This window comes from Gallus gallus, chromosome 5 (assembly GCF_016699485.2).
Source record: "Gallus gallus isolate bGalGal1 chromosome 5, bGalGal1.mat.broiler.GRCg7b, whole genome shotgun sequence".
Taxonomy (NCBI): Eukaryota; Metazoa; Chordata; class Aves; order Galliformes; family Phasianidae; genus Gallus; species Gallus gallus.
The window spans coordinates 38,402,080-38,427,211 of NC_052536.1; the positions used below are offsets into that span (position 1 = coordinate 38,402,080).

General features: G+C 44.9%; 2 protein-coding genes across 8 annotated transcripts in view; one reads left to right on the forward strand and one right to left on the reverse strand.

Moving 5' to 3' along the window:
• Positions 1-25,132, reverse strand: part of ANGEL1 (angel homolog 1) — a 74,937-nt gene that overhangs the window by 13,257 nt on the left and 36,548 nt on the right. For 2 of the 5 annotated variants that reach the window (NM_001031205.2, XM_015287393.4), the window contains exon 1: positions 1,180-1,444. In NM_001031205.2, the coding sequence (NP_001026376.1) occupies positions 1,180-1,243 (64 nt within the window). In that variant the 5' untranslated portion in view covers positions 1,244-1,444. Of the gene's footprint in view, positions 1-713; positions 1,445-11,415; positions 11,568-12,280; positions 12,375-22,298; positions 22,450-23,297; positions 23,462-25,132 lie in introns of those variants that run through there. The other 3 variants (XM_025150750.3, XM_015287394.4, XM_046941774.1) reach the window with 3 other exon arrangements.
• On the forward strand, positions 392-25,127 carry LRRC74A (leucine rich repeat containing 74A). Of its 3 annotated transcripts, XM_046942550.1 has the most exons (15): positions 392-691; positions 7,664-7,774; positions 9,432-9,607; positions 9,955-10,062; positions 10,823-10,919; positions 11,357-11,406; positions 12,190-12,271; positions 13,893-13,978; positions 14,316-14,510; positions 16,606-16,701; positions 20,241-20,384; positions 21,348-21,455; positions 22,070-22,155; positions 23,430-23,512; positions 23,981-25,127. In XM_046942550.1, exons 1-14 carry the CDS (start codon positions 553-555, stop codon positions 23,491-23,493), a joined length of 1,542 nt encoding a protein of 513 aa, XP_046798506.1. In that variant the 5' UTR covers positions 392-552; the 3' UTR covers positions 23,494-23,512; positions 23,981-25,127. The 3 variants fall into 3 exon arrangements, with proteins under 3 accessions (XP_046798506.1, XP_426448.5, XP_015143194.2); XM_426448.8 differs by lacking the exons at positions 392-691; positions 23,981-25,127 and adding an exon at positions 3,536-4,503 and having other exon boundaries at positions 23,430-23,857; XM_015287708.4 differs by lacking the exons at positions 392-691; positions 23,981-25,127 and adding an exon at positions 3,536-4,503 and having other exon boundaries at positions 7,667-7,774; positions 23,430-23,857.

Sequence of the window (25,132 nt, forward strand, 5' to 3'; positions counted from 1 at the left end):
ATAGAGAAGTAGGGGGACAGACGAGCAATTAAAAGCCTTACTAAAGAGAATATATGCACAGAAGAATTTCTGTTAAGAATTAATGGCCGCCTGGAGACTGCTATCTGTGATTATATGTATATATATAAACTGCTGTTCACATAACACTTTTGAATGTTGGTAGTATAAAGCAGAAAATGACAGGGACTCTTTCTACCTGCATCAACATCAGAGATGACAGTATCGATCTTTTGCTACAAACCCTACACAGATATCCATCCCTGCTGTTAACCAGGGATTTCTGTTGTCTACAAATCACCTTTTTTCTGCTGTACCCCTGCAACAGTCACTCAGCCAGAGCAGTAACACACAGGGGTCAGCAATATCTCTTGTACTGCTGGTATCTTCTGTGTCAAAGCTTTTTGCGTGCGTCAGAAATGTAGCACTGAGTCCCACAAGCCCCCTCGGTACGTTTGCAACAAAGCTCACGTTTGTCACAAATACCACCAGCACAGTACTTCCACACATCGTTACAGACGCGGCTACCACAGAAGCTTATAAGGCAAGAGTTGAATGTCGGCGGAGCCAGCCGGTCTCAGTGACCAGCCTGCAGCAGCGGCTGCCACAGACGTGAGAACCGGTTGGGGCAGGACGGCTCCACACGAGCACAGCACCAGGGCCCGCGAAGCCACAGCTGGCTGGGGGAAACCAGGTGAAACCTGCGCAGACTCAACTGAAGGTGCTTAAGGGCTACCAGGCCTCAGCGCCGGCCGTCTCCAAAGGTCTCCCCCGGACCTGCAGAGCGGCTCCGAGGCAGCGCGCTCAGGGCCTCCAACAACAAAATCCGCGATTTCGGAGCGAGGGTCGGGACCGGCCTCCAAACCCAACCGCACCGAGCTGCGCACGCGGCGAGCCGCGCCGAGCGAGCAGAACGGGCCCGGCTATCCCAGAGAGCGACTCCGGGCAGCCCAGGGCCCCCCTCCCGCGCGCCCAGGGCGGCGCAGCTGGGGAAGGACCCGGCAGGGCCTCCCCCGAGGAGCGGAGGCCGCCGAGGCCCCCACGGCCCGGCCCGGCCCCAGGGCGGCGCCTGTGGGGAGGCAACGCCGCCGCGTCCGGAGCGCAGCGGAGGGAAGGCCGGGCCCCGCGCGCCCCCCCCGGCTGCTTCCCGGCCCCGCCGCCGCCCGCCCGGGGCCGGGTTACCTCGCAGGGCCCTGAGGAGCCGCACCGCCGGCAGCAGCACGTAGCAGAGCACGGTGCCGATCATAGCGCGCGGCGCAGCGCGGCTCGGCCCGACCTCCTCTGCCGGCCCGGCCCCAGCAAGGCGACGCGCCGGCCCGGCCCCGCCTCAGCAACGGGCTGACGGCCCGAGCCCCGGCTCCGCGCAGGCACTCACCGCGCCGCGGCCGTCCCGTCGCCGGGCCGTCTCGGGCACGGGCCTCGCTGCGCGCCGCGCCGGGCCGGCCCCGGCAGGTCGGGGCAGGCGTGTGGGATGGCCCCGGCCGGGGTGGGGCTGGCACCGGGGCCGGGCTGCCGCGGGGCTGGGTGACGGCGCTGACGCCGGGCGGCCGGGTCGGTCCGCAAGCCGGGAGGAGTGCTTTGAAATGAAAGTTTGCGCTCTGTGCTCCAGAAGCCTACAAAAGTTGTAATCCCCTGGAAAAGCACCACATAAAGTCCCTTCTGGTCCCAGGCGGTTCGTAATTACAGTTCACTACAGGTCTTGCAAACCTGTAACCACAATAGTCAACGCCTTGCAGGAAACAGGCTGTGCGGACAGACCTCATGGGCAGCACGTTGAAGCACCAGCGCAGGAAAGCGTTCTCCTTTGGTTTGCTCACAGCATGTCACAGCTCTACAAAACCACTCCATCTGATCAGCTGTGAGCACACTGTGAGCGCCTTGTGGCCGTAAGAAGCTGAGGCCTGTCATGCTGCAACCAGACAGGCCTCAGCTCCCAGTTCCAGGGAAAAAAGTCCTGCTTGAGCTACGTGTTTAATATTTTGTTTTATTCTGCATTTGGCTGTGCACAACACCCAAAGGCAAACATCAAACTGAGCATCACTGCAGCTCTTTACACCAAATATATACTTCTAATGTATCACAGTAATATAAAGAATTATCAAATCTAACTCAACTGAACTGCGATGTCCATTAAAATTACCCTTGTCTTCTGGTAGGGGGCATTTTGATCCTATATCCATACTGATTATTGCCTCTCACTTGCTAGAGGCTGGTTTCTGCTTCAAGTTAAAAGCTTCTCATATTTTCAGAGTAATGATTTGTGCCACCCGAGGTGTTTCCCTTCCCGCTTGGGAAGGACACCCAGCACGCCTCTGGAGGGCGATCTCCGTAACCCTCTTCCAAACTCCCTTAAAGACGGGCTCTTGCAATTAGGTCAACAAGGCTCATGCTGTCCCCGCCTCTGCGCCAACCAGTGCTACCAGGCTGTGCCTCGGATGGGTTATCATATGGGTTATCTATGGTTATCATGGAATCATTAAGGTTGAAAAAGACCACTAAGATAATTTAGTCCAGCCATCAGCACACCACCACCAGGCCCACTAAGCCATATCACTCAGCGCCACATCTACACTGTTTTTGAACACCTCCAGGGACAGTGACTCCACCACCTCCTGGACAGTCCGTTCCAATGCATCACCACTCTTTCAGAAAAGAATTTTTTTCCTAATATCCAACCTGAATCTCTTCTGGCACAACTTGAGGCCATTCCTACTTGTCCTATCACTGTTACCTGGGCTTCTTTCAGGTAGTTGTAGAGAGTGATAAGATCTACCCTGAGCCTCCTCTTCTCCAGACTGAACAATCCCAGTTCCCTCACCTGCTCCTCATAAGACTGGTACTCTTGAGTCCTTAGACTCTTTTCAAGAAGTGAGCAGTATGTAGCTCATTGAGATCAGCACAACAGGTGTACACGGCTGGGACCTGAGCTGATGTTATTACGTGTATGTCACGGAGTAATCTCTGTGCCAAAACTGCAGATGCCTCTGGCAAAGTACATCAGTGGTCTGAAGTCCCTCATATCCTTCTGCAGTAGGCAAACCGTCGTTGGTGTCCGCCTAAAATAGAGGATGTTCTCCAGAGGAAGGGTCTGTGACACCAAGGGCTAGTGGCCAGGGAACTTAAAACAAAGCTGTTCTTTGAGAGTTCAAAAAGTATCTCCAGGCCCAGCTCACATCAGGATAAGTGGACTGGAATAGAGAAGAATGTTGGCCAGAACTACAGACAGGCAAGGATCTGGACTGCCACTGTTGTTTGGCCTATGCTAGAGAAAAATATTTACAAAGTTTGGCAACAGAATCAAAGCTGACAGAGGTCTGCTTTGGGGTCAAACCTTCCACTGGTTTATGCATCATATTTTGTTTCATAGCCAAATGTAGCCCTGCTGTGGCCTCTAATGACTGGACTAGCTGGGAGGTTTATGTAGAACATGTGGGGGGAAAAATAAAAAGATATATATATATATATATATATACAATGGAATATTGGTGGGAAGGTTCAGCCTCTACTGCCATACCACCAACAGCTGCCTCTGATGTTGTGGGCCAACATAATAAAATAGGAGACATTATTTTCAGAGCAGTCCTCGTACATAGGGTAGTTTAAATAAACTTCAAAGATTTCCAAGTGTGTGCATCAGTTCTGCTCAGCCTCCATCAGAAATCCTCTTGTGTTTCAGCTTTGGTTTTAGCCTCTTAGGAAAGGTTATGGAGTCCTCAGCATAAATAGCATAAAATAATAAGTGCTGAGCCAAATTTGGCACCACCGTTACTTGGCCAGATAAATGAGTACTTGATTTGAGGCCCCATTAAATGCTGGTATGTTCACAAGCCACATGTTATTGAGGAACACACGGGCAAATAGGCAGTAGAAAAGTCTGAATCTGTTGAATACTAATAAGACTGATGCACCCATTTCTTTCTAAGCTCCTTTCTGAGTGTAAACGCTGCAGTTTGCCTTTCTTGTACAAAGCTGTACAACCTGCAGGACCGACCCAGAAGGAAGCAGAACACTCACCAGAGATCTGGCATCACCTTCTGATATTCCTCGGGTTCTCACAGCCAAAACATCATCTGATCCTGTCCCTGGGTGCTGACACCATCAGAGACCAAACAGCCCTGGTTTCCTGAGAAACCTGGAACATGGGGGTTGGGTGTGGAAGTGAGGTCACAGAAGGGCCAAGTAGACAGAATGGAGGGGTAGGGGTGCTGAGGACTACACAGGGTTCTCCTAACATCCAGCCAGCCTCTGTGAACACAAAACAGGGTTTTGCTGTTTGTAAGCAGTATAAATCAAGAACATCAACCTTACAAATAGAACCGTTCCTCTTGGAGGCTTTTAAATTGCAGCTGAACAGCTGTGCTTTGTACGAATGAATTAGAGGAAACGGTGGGGCCTAAAAGGTGGCTGTAAACTTCTCACAGAGGGAAGAGAAAAAGCAAATAAACCTACAGCTCATTGGTAGTGACAAGAAAACAGCCATGGGCAAGGACTCTGAGAAGGACACAGGTGCTGTGCTTGGTTATCTACAAATAGTCAGAAACAGCCCAATCAGCAGGGTCCAACAGGGAGCACAGTTGGCTGTAGGCAAATGAAAGGCTTCCCTTCTGTGACCTGGGTTGCATAGATGTCCTACTGTCAAGAAATGGGGTGTCAGGGGACCCAGGCTGCTGATAGCCGGAGATGGCTGCAGCCAGCAGGCTGGTGACAAATCAGCCCAGCACCTTGCTTAGAAAATAAAATGCCAGCTGGCCAGTACCAGCAATTATACCTCCTGGCAATTATACCCAGCTGCCCCTCATTCCTCAGGGGGGGGCTTAGTAGGTTACACTGTGTAAAATGAGGTCCTATCTTAACCCTCCCTTGCTAGGAAGGGTGGGCTGGCTGGCTGGCTTTGTGAGGCAGGCTGGACTTGGGTCTGTGCTCTGCCAAATAGCCTGTTTGTAGTATTTTTGTCTTATTTCCTAGTTTAGCATAACTTTTCTCTCATTAAATTCTACTCTAGTTTGATCTTAATCATAGTAGGATGGGACCTGGCTGTTCACCTGAATTATTTTTAAGGTGTGGTATAAGGAACATAGAAGTGAGGATGACCTTGACAGTTTCTTTTCACACTTGAAATTCCTTAGTGTATATCAATTAGATTACATCTTAGAAGAGAAAGAGAGTGATTTATAGAATTTTCATTTTACCTGAAGTTGAACCACTATAAGCAGTGATTCTAAGAAAGATGATTTCATTAGTTCAGTAGTGGGAGCCATGACCTTTTTGTAATGCTAGGCAAAAGAGAAGAAACTTCCTCTACTCCACAAAGCTTTACCATCCCAGTATAAATTGCTAGTGTGGTTTACCAAATACTTGTAAAATGCAACAGAGAGAACAACATAAAGCAGTATGTCCATAGAACAGGCATTGTTAGCCTCACATGAGAAGGGTTTTGCTATTATTTCAGTATGTCCATTGCAAGTCTCCCATCAAACCATGGTATGAACTCCCCCCCAGGTTCATGGTTGGTAGAAGCTGTGCCTGCAGTCCCAGTGCCTCAAAAAAAGTGAGAGAGAGAAGAGTTTCCAGACTCCTCACTCTTCATTGCATTGGTTTTGACAATGATCTCTCTCCTGCGAGACTCCCCTGGATTACTGCATTCAGATCTGGGCTCCCCAACACAGGGAGCCTAAAGAAAAGCTGGAGAAGGACTCTTTATCAGGGACTACAGTGATAGGAAAAGGGATAACTGTTTAAAAAGGAAAGAGGGTAAAGGTAGGTTAAATATTAGGAAGAAATTCTTTGCTTTGAGGAGGATGAGACCCTGGAACAGATTGTCCAGAAACAGATTGTATCCTGGGATGCCTCCATTTTCAAATACCTGAGTGGCGCTTACAGCACAGGCGGGGTTGGTCTCTTCTCACTGGTGACAGGTGACAGGACAAGGGGAAATGGCCTTAAGTTGCACCAGGGTAAGTTTAGGTTGGATATCAGGAAAAACTTCTTTACTGAAAGGGTTGTTAAGCACTGGAATAGGCTCCCCAGAGAGGTGGTTGAGTCACCATCCCGGATGTGTTTAAAAACCGTTTGGATGTGGTGCTCAGGGACATGGTTTAGCTGAGGGCTGTTAGAGTTAGGTAATATGGTTAGGTCGTGGTTGGACTTCATGATCTTTATGGTGTTTTCCAACCTGAGCACTTCTATGATGCTATGATTCTATGATTCTTGGAAGTATTCAAGACCAGGTTGGATGGGGCTTTGTACAACCTGGTCTACTAAAATATGTCCCTACCCACGGTATGGGAGTTGGAACCATACGATATTTAAGGTTCCTTCCAACTCAAACGATTTTTTGATGACCATGATTCAATACCTTTTAAATTTCTGCTTGAATAACATCTTAACAAGATAAACATCTGAATCAGTGCTAACTTATACAGCTCCACAGGGATTCTAGAGACCACTTCTGGATCTACCTCACAAGGCTCAGATCATGTAGTGCAGGGTTGGCTGATAGTGGGCACACAACAGTTACATTACCAGAAGGTGATTAAGCATGGAGGGATTCTGTATAGCACAGAAAGGACTGTCTGATCTCTAGGGTGGGAAGTTTGTTTTTATTAGGATGACATGTAGGGTCATTAAGCAAAGAGGATCTGAGGATATTATTACAGTATTCCTAATCTGGGTCTTTTTGTCCCGTGAGTTCTTTACATGGGATTTGAACCTTTTTTTACCCTTTCTTTTGTCTTTCTCGTGGTAAAATACAAATAAAGCCATCATTTGAACAAAGTCTGGCAGAAGGAACATATAATGAAGGAGCTGCAGGGATGGTTGAAATGCTGTGATGTGGGTGCCAGCTGTCCAGTCCTTCCCTCACACAGATCTGAGTGAACAGCCAAACTGCAAGCTTCATGAAACATCAGTGCTAAGTGACACTCAGAGTAGCCTGGAACTCTGAAGTAAGGGAATAAGGGAAGAAGGTAGTAAAAGCAGTGACAAGGGATGAAAAGAAACAGTAGGAAAAAAAAGTGTAGTTATTCACCAAAAAATATTTTAGAAAAATCACTCTTGATCATTCCAGAGTACAGTTTTTTGTCTTAAAGAAGAATTTTCCAAATTCTCCTTTTCTCTCACTGTGAAATAAATTATGAACAGTAAGTAAGAGAAGCTGTGCTACTTCTAGCGGGTCTGGTTACACTCAGTCCCAACATACAATACCATCCAAAATTCCTCTTCTGCTTTGCTTGAAGAGTACTACAAAGCTATCCCTGTCTGATAGCAGTCAGCCAACAGTATCCTGCCAGTGCCTGGGAAAGTCTGAGTCAGTTCAGGAGAGCTTAAAGGAACTGGCACAGCTTTGAGTTATAGGTTTGTGGGAAAGTGGGATGGAGAAGGGAAATCTTCTGTTGTCTGGTCATTTCAGAAACAGGGGAAGGAGAGAAAGGCTGCTCACTAGGGAATGAAGACCTGATGTGAGCCTGTCCCCATGCCAGAGCTAGCACCACATGGGTACCCTACACAGGGAGTGGTTGGCATAAAGCGGGGCTGGGGAAGGAGCACGTCTGCAGAATGTTGAAGAGAGGTGCAGACTTCAGTGAGAGCAGCAGGAAGTTCTGTCACATACCAGGAGTCTCAAAGGTGTTGGGTTGGCACTGACATGTGAATCTTCTTCGTTTAATAGCAGATCAGAACGAAGAGAAGCCAGATATCAGTAAGCCTCCAGAGTCTCCACTGTCTGATGCCTCAGCAGAGAAGGCCATGCAAGGCTCTGACACTGACCTAGATGTTGAAGGTGAATGCTTTCTTGCCATCTGCCCCTCACTATCCTTTCCCCTTACAGTCAGTGCTATACCTACCAAGATGTATGTGTCAGAAATGAAGGCCACAGAACACAACCACATCAGGGTCCTGACATCCATATCTGACATCTGAACTGACATCTGGCAGTTGAGAAAGGCAGGGGGGAGTCATTTCCTTTTAGAAACTCCCCCTTTGACATCAAGTGTCTTCCTTCAACTCCTCTCTATATAGAATAAACAATGGCCGTTCCTTCATTCTTTCCTTTCTCCTCTAGTCCTTAATAACCAACACTGGCAGAGCAGCCTGCCTGGGCAGTGCACCAGCTAGAAGCCAGGGGTGGGGATCAGGCCCAGTGCACGTGTAACCCTGATGAAACACTGCGTACCAGCTGTTGTCTGCATGCCATAAGTTTGCCATGATTGTCCCCTTCTACTTGCTCTTCTCTTAACTCCTGCCTGGTGAAGTCAGTCCTCTGGCTAAACAAGTTTTATGCTCATTTGTGTCACAGTAGGACTTTTCCATAATTTTGGATGAACATTTTTTAACGTGTTGTAAACTGAAGGAAAATTTAAAATAAAGAATGCAAGGAAAAAAAAAGACTTTTGTGAGAGGCCTCAGACTGAACTGAACTGGAAAAATGGGCAGAGAATTTGTCTTGAGGTCAGACCACTGAATGCGTATAACAACATGGAGAAATATGAGCTCTATGTATGGGGTTTTGATGAAGGAATTCCAAATGACAGGTTTCTGTGGAAATACAGCTGCCAGCTGCGCTGATATTTCTCACTGCAGCTGTGTCAACAACACCCAATGGCCAAGATGGGAATGCTGGGATTCTTTCTGCTGATTGTAAGCCAAAATGTTCTGAGCTGCCCTCACTCTGCTGGCAATATCAGCTGCGTGCTTCAATTAAGACTTAAAGGAAAAAAAACTGATGAAAATGTTTTTGCCTGATGTCAGAAATTCTCAATTACACCAAGAAAGATTTAGTCACATTGCAGACTGATGAGAAGCTACAGCTTGTCACCAAATGCCAAATGGAAAAGAAAGAAGGCTACGTTAACTCTTAGAAGTGTGGGATAAAGGTATGGGGAAAATTCTGGATGGAAGATAACTTTTTAAAAGCAAAATTCTGCAGTTGTTGCACAGTATTACTTAATTTAGCTCTGTAATTAGCGGTATAAGTTTTAACATAGAGGCGGAGCCAAGGAAACTGGCATCGTTTGCTGATGGTTTGGTTTGAGTCATTCAAGACAAAACAAAATGAGGTACTCATTAAGGCAAAAAGCGAGATCTTGGTTGATGTGGCTGCTTAGTTCTCAGCAGACAATTGGCAGGCTGTCCCCATCTCCCATGTTGCCACAAATGCTAAGGCAAGAATTCCTCTGCTCCTCATCTCAACGATCTAGCATCAAGAAACGTTACAGATACTGGGGGCAAGTCCTGTGCTTAACACAGAAAGGTCAAGAAATCTATATCAGAGTGATTGCTTTGGGGTATTAGGGTATTACTGGCTCATGCTTGCCAGCTGTGCCTTATTCAGGGGACTCTCTGGGCTCACAGAGACTGGAGTGCTTGGGAGAAACAGCCTCAGAAGATGGATGGCAGACAAAGAATGCACCACTCATTCATATACTTTTTCTCCGCAGATCCTGGGAAAGCCTTTGCAGGTGTTATGGGTGCAGAGCTGTACCTGGAAGCATGCAGGCTGATGGAGGTGGTGCCTGTCTCACACTTTGCTCAGAACTTGACCAAGCCTTATATAAACCTGAACCACCACGGTCTGGGACCCAAAGGTGTCAAAGCCATTGCTATTGCTCTAGTGGTGAGTACCTAGTAAGAGTGGGGCCATTTTTGTCAATGGCATTTTAGGCCTCTCATTGTAAGCCATCGCTGAATACACAGAGTGGGAGAAAACGTCCTACATTACCCATAGGAATTCCAAGCCTCCCTTACATTTCTAATCCCCTGAACAGGAAAGCCTTGTGTGGCAACTACTGACCTTTGCTGCAATTACTGTGCCATGCCCCTTGCCTAGAGTCCTGTTTAGGACCTGCAATGCCTACTGAGGTTTGGAGGAATGTACAGTATCTGTTAACTGAGGAAACTACCCACTTCACTAACTTCCCGGCTGTCTTTTCTGTGTCTCTTTTTACCTTTGTGTCTTTGCAGTCTAATGCAACTGTCACCCACTTAGAGCTGGAAGATAACCACATTCTGGCAGAAGGAGCCAAATGCATAGCAGAGATGTTACGAGAGAATTGCTCTCTTCGAGAACTGGTACCCAATCTGATATAATTTTTAGCCAAAAGTATTGCTTACCAAGATCAATCATCTGATGAATTTCAATAAAGAAAACTAATTCACTCAATTCCAAGTTTTAACCAAATAACAGTTGCTCCCATGCAAAAATATTCATATCTGAAAGTCATGATATTTTATGCTCATCTAGTTTTAAAACGTACAAGCTTCTGAAAAGCAGAAGTGTGCATGTAATGAGTCTCACGAGGCTCCCAAGATCTGGGAGCCTGGAACTGTTCTTTTCACTAGCAGATGTAACAATAATTACCAGAACTAGGTCTTTCTAGGTCATGCTTAGCCAACAGAAAAATGTTTTGGTCAGGAACTTTTATCCTCCAATATGATATGGGGAAACTTTTCTAAATAGATTAAGGGAGTAATGCATAACTTTCAGATTAAAATCCTTAGGAATGTTCCTTCAATCTGAAAGTGAGGTATGGAAAATGCATTTTGATAGGCCATGGGATCTGTGTTGCATTGGGAAGAAATGCTCTTAGCCAAATGTCTCTTGGCTTACTGAAGACAAAGATCCATGTGAGACCAATTGCTCTAGGACTTTGTTTCTGCAGGAAGGATATGGGATTAAACACACCTTTAGCTTCTATTAATTGTTGCTTGGATAGCATTTCTTGTATTATTGGTCTTGCATTTTTCTCTTAAGATTTTGTGTATTAAAGACACAATAAAGCTAATTCATTATTTGGGCTCATCTTTTTTGTCCTACCTTGTCTCTTTCCAGAACATTTCCAATAACCACCTAGACACAGAAGGGGCTGAAGCCATTGCCAGTTTGCTTTTGGAAAATGCATCCTATCTCCATACTCTTCAGCTCTCAGGTGGGCTGCATGCACTCAAGCAGTGACAGCAGTGGAAGTGAAATGCCACATGTTTCATTTCAGTCTCCCACTCCAAGAGCATTAGTCAGACCATGGGCAATAACAATTTCTCCATTACGTCCCTTCCAAGAACCCAAAGTGACAGTGTGGAAATCTAGATTTAGAATGATATGATCAAAATAAGTATTGAGCTTGCTAAACCTCCAGCCCCCCTGCAAATCAGTCCCATATGAGAAACTTAGATCATTGCTGGGCATCTCCCACATCTTAGGATAATTCTCTTCTATAGATTGAAGTGGAGGAAGGGCTAACATATCAAAGTCCAATATGGACTGCGATTAACTGAATGCTCCACATAAAAGCACAGTTTCCTGCAGACCCCAACACAACACCAAGGGAGAGATCAGCACACTGTTCACACACTTTTTCCTCCATAGGAAACAGCTTCGGAGAGGAGGCTGCATCATGCCTTGCTGATGCATTAATGGTGAGTTACCTGAAATCCAAGGTCATTTGCGGCCCAGATGGCGTAAGACTCCTCATTTTGAAGCTGCTATTCACTTGGCATAGTTTCAGGTGGCAATAACTGTATGAGTTCCTGGCATAATTCTGCTAAGTGCCTCTTGCTTACTTCAGAAACGAGGGAGCCTGGAGGATACAAAGAAGGATGGACTGAATTAATGTTTTCTCAGAATGGCTTTGTGAGTCTGGCTGAGAAGTAAAACCTCAGGACTGTGTAACGACAACAGAAGGAAATACGGGTGACCCCAAATTTTCAAGAAACATAAGTAGGCCAACCTAAGAGCATTTTGCAATTCTACAACAAAAATAAGTATCTTGGTTTCTCTTCTCAGTTCTTGTTTCCAAGTTTCTGCACCATTTGGCACCACCTGAAGATGCCGTGAGGGAAGGCCTTGAGCTGATAATAGAAAGTGCTCTTGGTTAGGAATCAGTGCTGGCAGTGAAATAGGGGGCAGGAACAGGATGTGTTACAGATCAGACCTAAGTTGTGTGAGAGAAGTTTGCACAACACAAAGTCCCATTGCTTTTGCTGTTTTGGGAAGATAATTGCTATGACGTTGTACGACTGACAAAGCTTTGTCTTGGGGTACACAGTGCCACCATCTCCACACTGATGAGCTCCCACATGCTGTAGATTTCAATGTGTTGGATATCCCTCTGTTTCATCCTCATGTTGGGGCCTTAGCATGGCAGCCAGCTGCAGCTGGTTGGAAGATCTCATTCTTCCTGCACATTTGTCTCTCTGCAGAGCAATTACCAAGTGAAGGAGCTGGACCTCAGCCACAATGAGTTCTCTGAGAAGGGAGGACAGCTCTTAGGACAGATGCTCGGTAACTTACTTTATTACTTTCTAAGAGCCAGGAGTACAGGCAGTCATTGGCAGGCACAATAGGTACAGCATGGTGAACATGTATTTTCTTCTTGTCCAATGACCTGGTGGGCAATACAAAAGACCAGATTTATAAATTCCTGACTGGTCCACCAGCTCACCCTCATCACCACAGTTGACTGTGGCCACTGTTTCACAGCTGTCTCAGAATAGAAATAAAGGATGAGAAACCACAGTAACAGAGGAGTCTATGTCAGAGAGAGGGAGCTGAAAGAGAAGTCCTTTACAGTGTTTAAAGCAAAAAATTACATTTTAATGGAATTCAGTAGTGTAAAAGCTGTTTGTTTTAAGCTTTTGATCACTAATTTAAATTTTTCTTAAGTAGCACAAACTCTAATGGGTTGACTCATTGTGTATCAAGCAGCAAGGGAAACAGATTACAAAGAAATAAAATAAAGCTGCCTAATTTAGCTATTCAGACAAAGGGAGATCCATGATGCGTAGTAGCCCTGGAGAGGGAAAACAAACAAAACAGTAAAAATCAGCCATTAATCTGTGGTACTATTTGTGCACTAGAAAAGACTTTCATGAATATCTGACAGCGTTTCTTCCCTCAGCAGTCCCAAGAAACCTACTACCATCACAGGCACAAGTCTGTGACCTGAGCATCCTGTGCTCCTTGAGAATGCCAGTAACATGTCTTTGGTTTAATTAGCAGTTTCCTTCCCCTGGTTCAGTATTCACACTGATAGGAACCTGCTTCTAATTACAGTCCATGTCTTTAAAAGATGGATTAATTAAAACTGCAGTGGGGGACTAGGCACTATGTCCCTGCATTGCACAAGTCTGAAGGGAACCCAGGGACCAATACTGAACCTTGTGACCTTCCCAGCCAAGAAAAATGCATCTCCAAACTAAAACTTCTTACAGCTCTTCCTTCCTTCCAGCTCAATTCAGGCAGGAGCTGCAGAGTTTATTGCAGAATCTGTTACTTTTCTGATCTGTTTTTTTAAAGGAATATTTTTAAGTTAGCTAAATTCACCATCTGCCTCCGTCCATCCTCCCATCCATGGGAAATCTGGATGAGAAATTCTTTCTGAAGATGAGAAGTTTTGGCAGTAACTTCTACTCCTCTCAGTGTCACAGTGACACAAATGAATTCACACATATCCTACTCTAAGTCAAACTTAAACTGTGAGGTGTGTTCTGCATGGGAATTGGCACTGGCATGTATACAGCTGGGCACAGCTACTATTATGAAGCTGATTTCCTCTCCTCTGCTAATCAAAGATAGGCAGAATGAATTTTGATGTTTTGGATGTGGCAAGGAGTATCCAGACATTTTTCCAGTGACAAACAGTGCCTACTAGAGTCAGAGATCCTTCCTCTCTTTACCTCCCTCCTTCGCAATGCATCCTTTGATTAAGCCAAAAAAAGCTGTCTTCCCTTTCTGCTTGTGATCAATAGCCCGTTCTCTGTTCTGTGGATGCAGCAGACAGAGATGACTGTAAGTACAGCCATTGCTGAATGCCCAGCAAATTTGCTCTGAGCCCCTGCCTGTGAGTCAGCATTTGTGCTCAGACTGCTCTTCATAAGATAACACCTCCATTTCTCTCTCTTAGCTGTCAACACAACACTGGAGATTCTGGACCTGAGCTGGAACCACCTGAGGAGGAAGGGAACAGTAGCATTTGGCACAGGTCTCAAGGTAGGAATTCTCCTGTCTTGTGATACCCTTCACAGTGATTACTATCAGAAGAGGATTGAAACACTTACATCCCTGAGGTCTGAGCAGGGTTCAGTAGCTCTAGCAAGGCTTATCCTACCGACATTAGGAGGCAGTGCCAGGAGAACAATTAAAGCAGTGAGTAGGTCTGGTGACTCATGTGGATGGAGAGATGCTGGGAAACTGCAGAGATGTTGGATTCATTGGGGCTGGGCTGGATGTGACTTGAGAGATGCTCCTGTCTCAGCCAGTCGAGAAAGGGTAGACTGATACACATGGTGTACATGCAGTAGCTGAGATCTCTCTTCTCTCCCTGGAGGGCAATGCTGCACTGAAAATACTCAACCTGTCTTGGAACAGCATTGGGAATGAGGGAGCACAGGCCATAGCAGAAGCTCTCAAAGTTAACAGTGTTCTGATTCACCTGGACATCAGCAACAACCAGATCAACAATGAGGGAGCCAAGAAGATCTGCAAAGGCCTTAAAGTCAATGGAACGCTCAAAGTTCTGAAGGTAAAATAAAGCCCGTGCAGGGCTGGAGGAACAAACAGGGGGAGTAGAAAGATCTGAGGCACAAAAGACAGAGTGAGCAGTCTGAACTAGAATAGGATAGATGAGTACTGCTCTGGTTTGAAGGTGAACAAAGCAGAAGGAAATTCTACGCTCTGAGTTTCTGCCAGGGCAAATTAATTGCACTGTTCCCTCAAAATACTGGCTCTGGCATAACACCACACCCATTATTACCCCAAAGTGGTTGATTCCTCTCTTATCTAGTCTTAGTCAAGTGAGAACCCAGGCATTCATCAGGTCTGCGTATATCCATAACACAGAGTTGTAAATATACATATTTGTACATATTGTAAGCTTCAACATAAGGCAAAAGTTCAAACAGAGATTTGAATCATAGAATCACAGAATGGCCTGGGGTGAAAAAGACCACAATGATCACCTAGTTTCAACCCCCCTGCTATGTGCAGGGTCACCAAACACCAGACCAGGCTGCCCAGAGCCACACCCAGCCTGGCCTTGAATGCCTCCAGGGATGGGACATCCACAACCTCACTGGGCAACCTGTTACAGTGTGTCACCACCCTCTGTGTGAAAAACTTCATCCTAGTATCTAAGCTAAACCTCCCCTGTCTCAGTTTAAAACCATTCCCCGTTGTCCTATCACTATCAACCCATGTAAACAGTCATTTCCCTTCCTGTTTATGCACTCCCTTCAAGTACTGGAAGGATTTGAAGGTAGGCCAGAACATGCCTTTCTCAGTGTGTTAATGATTTGCTAAAAATTTATTCAAACACAGGACAATCTGCTATTGTTACATCAGGGCAATGGCACAGCACTACCCTGAGGTATGTTATCAAGTCTTGGAAAAAGAAAGCCAAAATTGTATCCTGATAAGCTAAGAATCAATAATCTTGGAATGGCGCAAAGCTGAATGACCAGCTAAACTAGCTTTAGAGGTTAGGCTTGAAAGCTAATCTATCTCCTCAATCTGAAATCATTCTGTAGGAACTCTGCTCAGAAAAGTCAGCCTCCTTATGAGCTGGATTTTCATCTCAGCCAAAGCTAACGTCATCACCCTGAGAGCTTGCAAACGGCAGTATAGTGGTTGAGGGACATCTTTAAAACTGTTTGTACAGGTCTGTCTTTGGACACCCCTGTCTTTGTAAATCACTGTGACCACACTGCCTTTTTTGGATTGCTGTTTTAGATTACCTAAATAAATGTGGCTGCTTGTCTCATTCTTAACATGGTCAAAGGTAAGATCACTCACTAAAGCTTAAGCATTCCTCTCCAGGAGCTGGCAACCCTACAGGCAGCACGTGCAACATAGCAGTTACTGTCCTAACAATGTCTTTGCAGTGGTGCAAAGGGTAGCAAGGGCTCTTTCATGTAGCTATGCAGATTGTCTTGGGAGCTGATAACATAAATAATTTAGAGCTAATAATTTAGAGTTCCACTGGCCTATGTTAACGACCTTAGGGTTTGGTTTCTTTTTTTTCACATAATTGGAGAGGAGAGTACATACAAAGTTCAAGTTGGAGAAGAGGTGATGTTCATACACTAAGGAATGTACATGGCAATGCCTACCCCATAACTCTAAATATCTTGACTTTGTAGGCCTGAGAGAGCTATCAGCCTGAGCCTTGATCAGCTGCACTGTCAAGAGGATCCAAAGGGTATGGGAAAGGTCCTGAGGGGTAGCTGCCATCTCACAGGGTTCTCTGTTCAGATGAACTTTACTAGCATACACATCCTCCAGTACAGTCCATTGCCTCAGCCGTTTGCCATCACATGACTGAGCACACCCCACATCACATACTCCTGCGTGACACACATCAGGAACACGTCAAATTTCATACATGGAGACAGATAGAGGCTGAGAAGGCAAATCCACTGGAGAGCTGCGCTGCAGAGTTTTGAGGGACAGAGACAAGAGATGGTGAGACAAAGAGTAAATGCATCAGAAGGGACCACAGTTATTCTACAGACCTGCTGCAGAATGGGAAGAAAGGGTCACTCCTGAGGTTATAGCATACCTCCTGCAAGGACACAAAAGCTTCATTCTCACCATGTTTGTCTGCATCTCTTCTTCCACAGATGGCCAATAATCTCTTGACTGTGGAAGGTGCCACTGAGCTAGTGGGATCTGTCAGAAAGAACCCCAATTCCGTGATGGAGGAGATCAACATCTCAGTAAGAGCTTATGTACTGGAAAACTTAAAAGCCCACACAGCACACGTATTTAGGAACTGGTTAAATCCCAGAGCTGTTCCCTTCAAACCTGCTTTGAGACTTGCTGTCTGTTTTATTTACGCATAGCCATTATTTAAGGAAAAAAAAAGAAAAAAAGGCTACCATTTTGCAGCCCTGTAGGAGCCACATGAAATAATGGAATTTTGGACTATCTCTGGAGAAATTTGCCTGTAAAATCATCACATTTCACTCCCTTCAATTTTGCAGCAGCAGAACAAGAAGGGGGAGCGAATTCACAGTAGAGGATGAATTCTCTTCATCCCCTGAGCTGCCTCCCTCCAGGGTAGCCTAAGATGCTAGATACTGTAAAGTGCTTTGATACTCTGTCAGGATGAAAGAGGAACAGAAAGAGATGGATGCTTCAAGGCACTGAAAGCAAAGTGTTTCTTATAATAAATAAATAAATAAATAAAATTTAAAGCAAAGGAAAAAATTAAAGGTGAGAGGAAAAGAATCAGGGAGGCCAAATATTAGTATGTATTTCCCTCCATAGCAAGATGGTAATGGGACATATTATTGTAACCTCATGTGCTACTTCTAAGATGGCTCAGAAGGTCCTAGAAATGCTTCTGATGTCCTAAGTGAGAGCAGGGGCTACATCCCAAACCCCTGCTGAGCAGGCACCTGGGCAAGCACCAGTCCACTCCTGCCTCTCCCATCCATGTCGGGGGGCTTTATGGGAGAAAGAGTGGCTTGCAGGCCTGGATGGACTTACAGAATGTGTCAGTGGCTTCAGGGTCCTCTGTTTACCTTTGGGAGAGACATGATTAAAGGAAAGAACATTTAAAAAAAAACAGATTTGAGTCTTGAAGTATAAATTTTGTGTTCACACTTGCAAAAAGCTGAAAATAGTTCAGGGGGAGTTTTGGAGACTTGGATAACAGGTGGCATCTTTGTCCTATGGTTCCTGTATTAGAAAAATGAGAACAAAGCAGAATAAATAATATTCATCTCTGGTCTTTGCTGGGAGCACCAAGGGCTTTCAGCAGAGATCAGCTGAAGAACGGGAATTCCTCCAGGACAGACAATTTTTTCAGCATAAATTAACATAAAAGAAAATTGTTTGCCAAGACTGCTTCATTTTGCAAAAGAAAACTAAAAGAGGCTGCGTGTGAATAAAAGGCTTTGATAAAGTATGCACTTTTCTGTTAGTTTAACTATTTATAACCCAAACAATTCATAACCTTGTAAGGAGTCGTATGTTTTGGCTGAATTCTGAGAAGCTAAAGCAATTATTGAAATGCATTTATATAAAAGGAGCCACTTGAGAAATTCTGAGGCAAGGACTTAATTAATGTTTAGAATCTTAAATCTCACTAAATATTTCTGCTTTTCAGTGTTAACAAAAGCTCTCTTTTCTCCACCCCTCAAAAAGTCTGAATTATCTGTCATTTCTTAAAGTAAATGGTCAATGGCACGAATTTACAATGCCTTTGTGGTATCTCAGTCACATGTTTGTCGACAAACCTCTAACCTCTCTGATATATTTCATTCCACCTGTGACATTGATAGTCCTGTATTTCAATTCAGAGTATTTGCAAATATACACCTCCAAAGTTCTTCTGCTGTCTTAAACCTTTAATAAATTAGAAAAGCTTTTAATCTTTAATAAGAAACCTAAAGGAGGATGCAAACAACAGCCTTTTCTGCCCCTTCTATCAGTGATAAATGTTTATTTTGACTTTCAAAGAAGGAAAAATTAGTGTTTCTGTAAGCAAAATTTCAAATAAGGATCATTTCTAGAAACCTTCGCATAGGTTTGGCAGCACTACTAAAGGCAAAGCGATAGAAAGGCACACTTTTAATGCTGTAGTTTATTGCTTCTGACACCATTTCTAAGCACAGCTGTTCCTCACACTCTTTCCATAATCTACTTTTATAGACTTTCAACTTGCATTTACTGACAATCAGGTATTTTATGGAAGGCATGAATCAAAACAGCCAACATGCCTATCTTCAACATCACAGTGTGAAAGAAAATGCCATTACTTATCAGCTGCCCGTGCATTGTTTTTCTGGACTGTGGGATGACTGTGCCAAAGACGCAGAAATAACCACCTGGCCTCCTCCAGGTACAGGCTGACTCCAGCATGGTCTGCTCAGCCAGGCGCAGTGCTTTGCTGTGCTGCTTCTAAGGCCACGCTGGCAGCCTGCTGCCTTTCTCCTGGGGTCAAGCCCAGCCTGGCAAGCCTCGGAGAGAGCAGGCTGCAGGCAGGGACAGCTTGGGGCTCTGTGCTGGGTTCCCAAGACTGAGATGCACTGCAAGCCTGCGTATTTCATCAAGGTCTGAATGGCTTTGGCAGTGAGCCACTCTGCATCCATAAAAACACTGGTAGTGAATGAAGGCTACTAAATCCAGCCAGACTCAGACTAGTTCAAGACTATTCACAAGTAATAGCAATCAAGACCTCACTGTAAAGTAAATTCTTTAGCTAAAAGTAATTCACTGGGATACCTTGTAAATATAGAAGGAAGAATACGATGCTTGATGCCTTGGGAACTTTTTGCAGTGACAGAAAATGGAAGCATTTGTGAATTTTCTGTTCCTAAATTGCCTTGAAATTTCCATCAGTTTAATACGTAGCTAACATAATACATGAACAACTGCATTTCCTTACTCTCCTGGAAAATCGTAATTATATTTTCAAAATGTCTGTCAAGGTAGAGCTAAACTCATCATATTGGTAGAATAAATTACACTGACATCTTTTTTTTTCTTTTTTTTTCCCCAAAGAGTAAAGTAACACCACAGAGCCCTGAAACAGGACGCTGTGCTGCTGCCCAATCTATAAGCAGTAAAACAGAAAACTCAGAGTGTGGGCTCTGACATGCTGAACTGCCACTATTCTGTCTGAAATCCTTAGGAAAAAGCAGTGCCAGGCCTCACACTGCTAACTGGAATTTCCTCTTTAGGGTTACACAAGGAAACAGTGTTCTACCATAAGTTCTCTTCATCTGAAAACACACAGACTTCCCAGATAGGTGCATCTCTCTTATCTGGGCTACAAAGCCACATCACCAGAGATATTAATCCTCATACACCTTGGCTGATACTGTTTTCATTTTTCGGCTCTCTAAGACAAATTCTGGTCATTGAACTGTTTGCCTGGCTGCCTACATCTTAATAGAATGGAGAGGAGATCCAGGCAGAACTGTCTCTGAGATGAACACGAATCACCTAACATTCAGTATAGTTTTCAGTATAGGCATTTACTTGATCAACATTTACCTTGCATTCAATTAACTTCTATGTAAATTATAGGTCCTTTTCTGACTTCAGACATGGGAAAAGAGAACTAAGAACACCTATTTAGGGTCATGCTCCCATGGGATTCCTGAAGGTGAAGATCAGGTACAGGAAAATGGCACCACCTTAGGAAGGAGTAGTTAATGTTGGCTTTAGATAGATCAGTTAATGCACACAAGTCATTGTTGTTCTCTGGTCATCCACACTGACTCTCCCTCCGTCTATGTTTCAGAATGTCCTGGTGAATGAAACTTTCATCAAGTTGCTTGAGTTAGCGTATCAAACCCGTCCTGAACTAGATGTTATCTACGGGGAAGTTGAAGGCTGCGTCTCCAAAATCCCCAAGCAGCATCCAAATGCCATGAAAGTGATTCAGGTGAGCTATTAAATTTTGTTCCATAGGTCTCCTGTACACAGCACCCATGCCTCAAGCACTTGAAAAGCATTTGAAGAGAAAGAGGTTGGAATGGATAAGCTTTCTTTCAAGTAGGAAATTCAGGCAAGTTCCTTCAGAAAAGTATATTCAGAATCACTACTGCACGTTTACATCTCTTTTGCTTGCCAGGTGTGGAGAGCAAACTGATTGGTTTCAGGTTTGATCGAAATGAGCATGCACTCTGCTCACCAAGCCACTACAATAGCTGAAATTCACAGAAGCCTTCACTGACAGTTGTGATGTAGCATCAAAATGAATGTGTTTCATAAAAATAGGGTACGGTAATATAAACAAATACTGTTCTAAATAGAAAATACTTAGCTTTTTAAGATCTGTAATTTCTATGGATAGCAGCAGATGGTGCTATCCTCCCAGCTGGAAGGCAACGTAGCACTGGAGCACTACTAAGTTAATAACCCTTGCACTACCAGCTTCACTGTGCTTTCTACCTGCTGTGGAGATTTGTAGCTAATTGGATGAAATCTTGCTGTATATATGACTTCAAATGAAATTAAGTAAAAGTTTGAGCTGTTAGTTCACATCAAACAGTGCTGCTGCTCACATTCACAGCTAGTAACTGACACTCATACTGGCATGGTTTGCAGTTTCTAACAGCAGTTATGATAATCAGGTGTGTCCTTCAAACAGATAGGAGTTCAGAGAAGAGAAACTGAAGTGATCAGAGACTGGGGGAAAAGGATTGTATTTGGATTAGACAGCCCAGCCAAGCAGCGCAGGTGGGATTTTGTTCTGACAGTGGCTGCATAAATAGTTAAGGAGAAATACATCTCAGAGATGGGCTGAGTAAAGGCAGGGTGGAGGAGTAAGAGGAGAGCTTGCAGCAGGCATCAGGGGCTGTTTCACCCCATGGTTGTGCCTGTGTTTTATCTCTGCTTCTCTTAGAAATATTTGAATGAACACAACCTACGACTCTGGGACTTTTTTAGGAAAATTGACAAGGATGGAAACATGAAGATCCCTGTGTCAGCCTTCCGGAGAGCCATGATGCAGGTGTGTTCCTGAAATCACGGCCAGGGTGCTCAATCCCCTCTGCTGCACCACAGCTACCAGTCAGCCTTGCTGGTGGTGTTCCAACAAGTAGGCTAAAGGCACCCACTGCAAAAGCTGAGCCTTCAACAGGTTCCAACAGAAATGCTGTGACATCCAGTAAATACTGCAGAGGGCATCAGTGATTATAGATCAAATTTAGAGTATCACAAGAACCTTGAAAAACCACAAAGGTCAGCTTTTTGTAAAGGATAGAACTACTTGGTCCTAACAGATAGTCATTTCTTACTGCTAGGAGAAAGTGAGTATTTAAAGTTATTTAAACCCTTGCTCCTACACACTGAGTAGACAACTCTCTTCCTGCTACAACTACCACAGTGATGGTACCAGAAGCACTGGTCACCTCTCCATCATGCTACTTTACACCTTTGCAAACAACCAACCAACCCAACATTATTTTTATCCTCCCCACCGTCACTCTGGACTTTTACATCCTGTATTTTTCCATGAACCAACTCTCTCCTCACCTATTAGGAGATGGCCACACTCCAATCAGATACAGATGATATTTCTGCTTTAAAATGAACAGATTTGTAAATATTTCTCTCTCCTCTTAGCAATCAAACATCCAACTGGATCGGGTCCAAATTGCGGAACTAGTGCGAAAACTAGACCAGAATCAGACAGGGATTGTGGACTACAGGCAAGTGCCTCCACTTATTTACTGCCTTGTTTTGTTTTGTTTTTTAATTTGTTATAATACAAAGTGAACACACCCTCATTCAATTTAGTTGTTGAAAGGACATGTTTCTTATCAATCCAGCACATTTATTACACACTACTTACCTCAGTGAAAGGTAGGCCGCACAGTGCCTGGTACACTCAGAAGCCTCGTTGAACCAAACCAGAAGTCAGGGTTGTTTTTCTGTTTTATAAACTTCCTGTGAGAGTGCATGGATCTCAAAGCTGAACGGCATTTTCATTCACGCTCGTAAACCTGCATGAGAAGCATCAGCTCAATATTGTCTTCCCCCGAAGCTGAAGTACGATTTGCAAAGGCAGCATATCTATGCCTTCAGACCTTTTCCTCCATCCCTGGGGACTCTTATTTTTTTCTTTCTCTCTGATCGTTCTTCTTAGGAGACCTAGTTTTCCCTAGAAACCCACCTTCAAACTACAGAACTTTTCATTCTCTTGAAAGTGCCTCTTTCTCAGTGCCTGTAGCAATCATGTCCAAGTTCTAAGAGTCAGAGCAGTCAGCAACAAACTCCTTGGAGGTTGCCAGTTGCTGCAGGCTACACCACTTGTCATTGGACCACAGATTTCCCCCTAGATTTGCAGTCAGTTCTGACGTGTCACTCATCACCTGAAAGCCCTATTAATGATGGCCAAATATTCCCTCCCCTTAGTACATGTTGATGGGTTTAAATATAAGCTGTATTCTAGTTTTAAGGCTAGAAGCAATATGTCAGCTTTGCAAATCTTTTTACCTCCCAGCCTCCTAATGTTTTCGAAGAGCAGCTGAGATATGAATGACTTTATTAGATCCAGTCTTCATTCCTTTTCATCTATCAGTGCCATGCAAAAAGCGTTTATGTTCAGGCAATATACAGGCTTTAGCCTGGTTAATCTTGAATCAGAGGTTACATAGGGTAGCCAAGTACTTTAAGCACAAATTACAAAAGTGTGGTTGAGCAGTAAGCAAACGAGGAACCACTGAGACGCAGTGGACAACAAAGCCTGCTGCTGAATTGATGTGGGAAGAAAAAATAAATACAGATGCTCCTTATCAAGCTGCGTAGCACATTTTAACACTGAATTAGATGTGTTAGTGGCAATATCTACCTTGCAGACAAGAGTCAGAAGAGCTGTCACCTTTGCTGTCCTTACTGTTTCCACCTCAGACCGTTTCCTCGGGGTCAGTGATGAGCTGATGCTCAGGGATTCATATTGCTTCATCTCTTTCTTTTCAATCAGTCACTTGAAAGAGCAGAAGTCAGCACAGAAACCTGTGAAAGAGGAAATGGAGGAGAAGGTGTAAAAATGAAGTGAGAAGGCAGGTGAGCCAGTGAAATATAGTAGGAGAAACACTGGAAGAAAGTTCAGAGCGGCCCTGGGCTTGGGGGGATCCGAGAGAATCCAAGTGATCACATGTAGAAATAAAGTTGATGTTCCCCTGCAAGGCAAGTCTGGTGGTTTTGGTCAAGAGCCGGAGCCAGTTACCAAACCTATCTCACAGCTACTCACTGGTCTACAGACCTGTATTGTATTCGCCACCCTCCCACACCTCCCCACCATTTTTCTTTCTTCCAAGCCAAAACATGCCAGCTAGCCAATCATTTCTCATAGGACAGACTCTGCTGATCTTTGTTTCCCTTCTCAAAACCATTCCCAGACGGACTATATGGGAGTAAGAATCACATCTGCAGGGGGCATTCAAGACACTGATGAGTTTGGACATGCACAAGCGTAACGCTGTTTCTTTTTGTTCTCTTCTCCTTTCCTGAAAACTCCCAATGTTTTATTAGCTTTCCTTGACTGTTAATGAGCAAACGAGGTATGTTTCACAGAACCAGACACCAGACCTGCAAGATCTTACTCCTGAACACCAAGCCTCACCATGAAGCCCATCCTTTTACACGTGAAAAACGTGAAGGGGCGGCACGCTCATCGTTTTGCACTTCGAGATCTCTTCTTCCTAAAACGGAGCAGCTGACACACCGCTCCGTGACCAGAAGGGCGCTCCCGGGCCGGGGCTGCGAGGGCCCGAGGCCGACCCTGCGGCAGCGCAGTGGCAGTGCCCGCCCTGCCCGCTGGGTGTCGCCGCAGACCCGCGGTGGGAGCACAGCACGGGACCCGGCGGCCCCGAGCGGAGTCCATGTTCTCTCCTCTGAAAGAGACTCTGTGCCTCCTTCCAAAAAAATGCCACCAGCAGGAACGTCACCCGGTGATTTTCCTGCCGTCCTGCCAGGCTCCATGTATGTACTAGGAAATATCTTCATCATTTATTCCCACTGCATCCTGGGTTTGTGCTGCATACACTACGCCCGCATCTTTATCTCATGCGCAGTGCTGCTGTGTGTAAGTCACACGTTGCTATTCTGCTTAGGTCTGCACAGAACTGGCTGCCCAACTCAACTGATTTGCCCAGTTATCGCCCTTAAGATTCTAGACCTGCTACAGCCACGAAAAATCCTCTCTTCTGTCAGAGAGCAACATAATCAAATATAGATGGGCACCGGCCTGCAGCAGGTGTGGCTTTTATTTGGTTGAGTGTTCTCTTAAGCTCCAGATTCAACAGTGATGGCAGCTATGCTGTACATTTACACCACAGAAAACCTACATGGTGATGGGATGGTTTCTTTCTCAAAGCAAACAAAAAAAACCTGAACAAATTGTACCCAATTCAAACCCAAATGTCGAGCTTCTAGAAGGGTTTGATAAGTAAAAATTACCTCCTTCATCAAACACATAAAATCAAAAGAGAGTGAATCTCTGGGAAGGATCCGGGTGCAGCATTCTGGCCTCCCGTGTGGCTGGATGCAACTAAAACCAGCTAAGATCAGTGAGTGCAGTGCAGACATTAATGCTACGAATTCACATGCAGGCAGTGCGGTGGAGGGATGTGGCTGCAGTCTGTATTGTTGCAGAGTCTCTCTGAACACTCTCAGATCAATAAA

What these genes read in the sequence shown, in the direction of transcription:
- LRRC74A (XM_046942550.1), top strand. Translation starts at nt 553, where the DNA reads ATGTCGGCGGAGCCAGCCGGTCTCAGTGACCAGCCTGCAGCAGCGGCT. An exon ending in CCATACTCTTCAGCTCTCAG is followed by an intron (nt 10,920 to 11,356) that starts GTGGGCTGCATG and finishes TTTCCTCCATAG; the next exon opens with GAAACAGCTTCGGAGAGGAG. An exon ending in ATGCCATGAAAGTGATTCAG is followed by an intron (nt 20,385 to 21,347) that starts GTGAGCTATTAA and finishes TGCTTCTCTTAG; the next exon opens with AAATATTTGAATGAACACAA.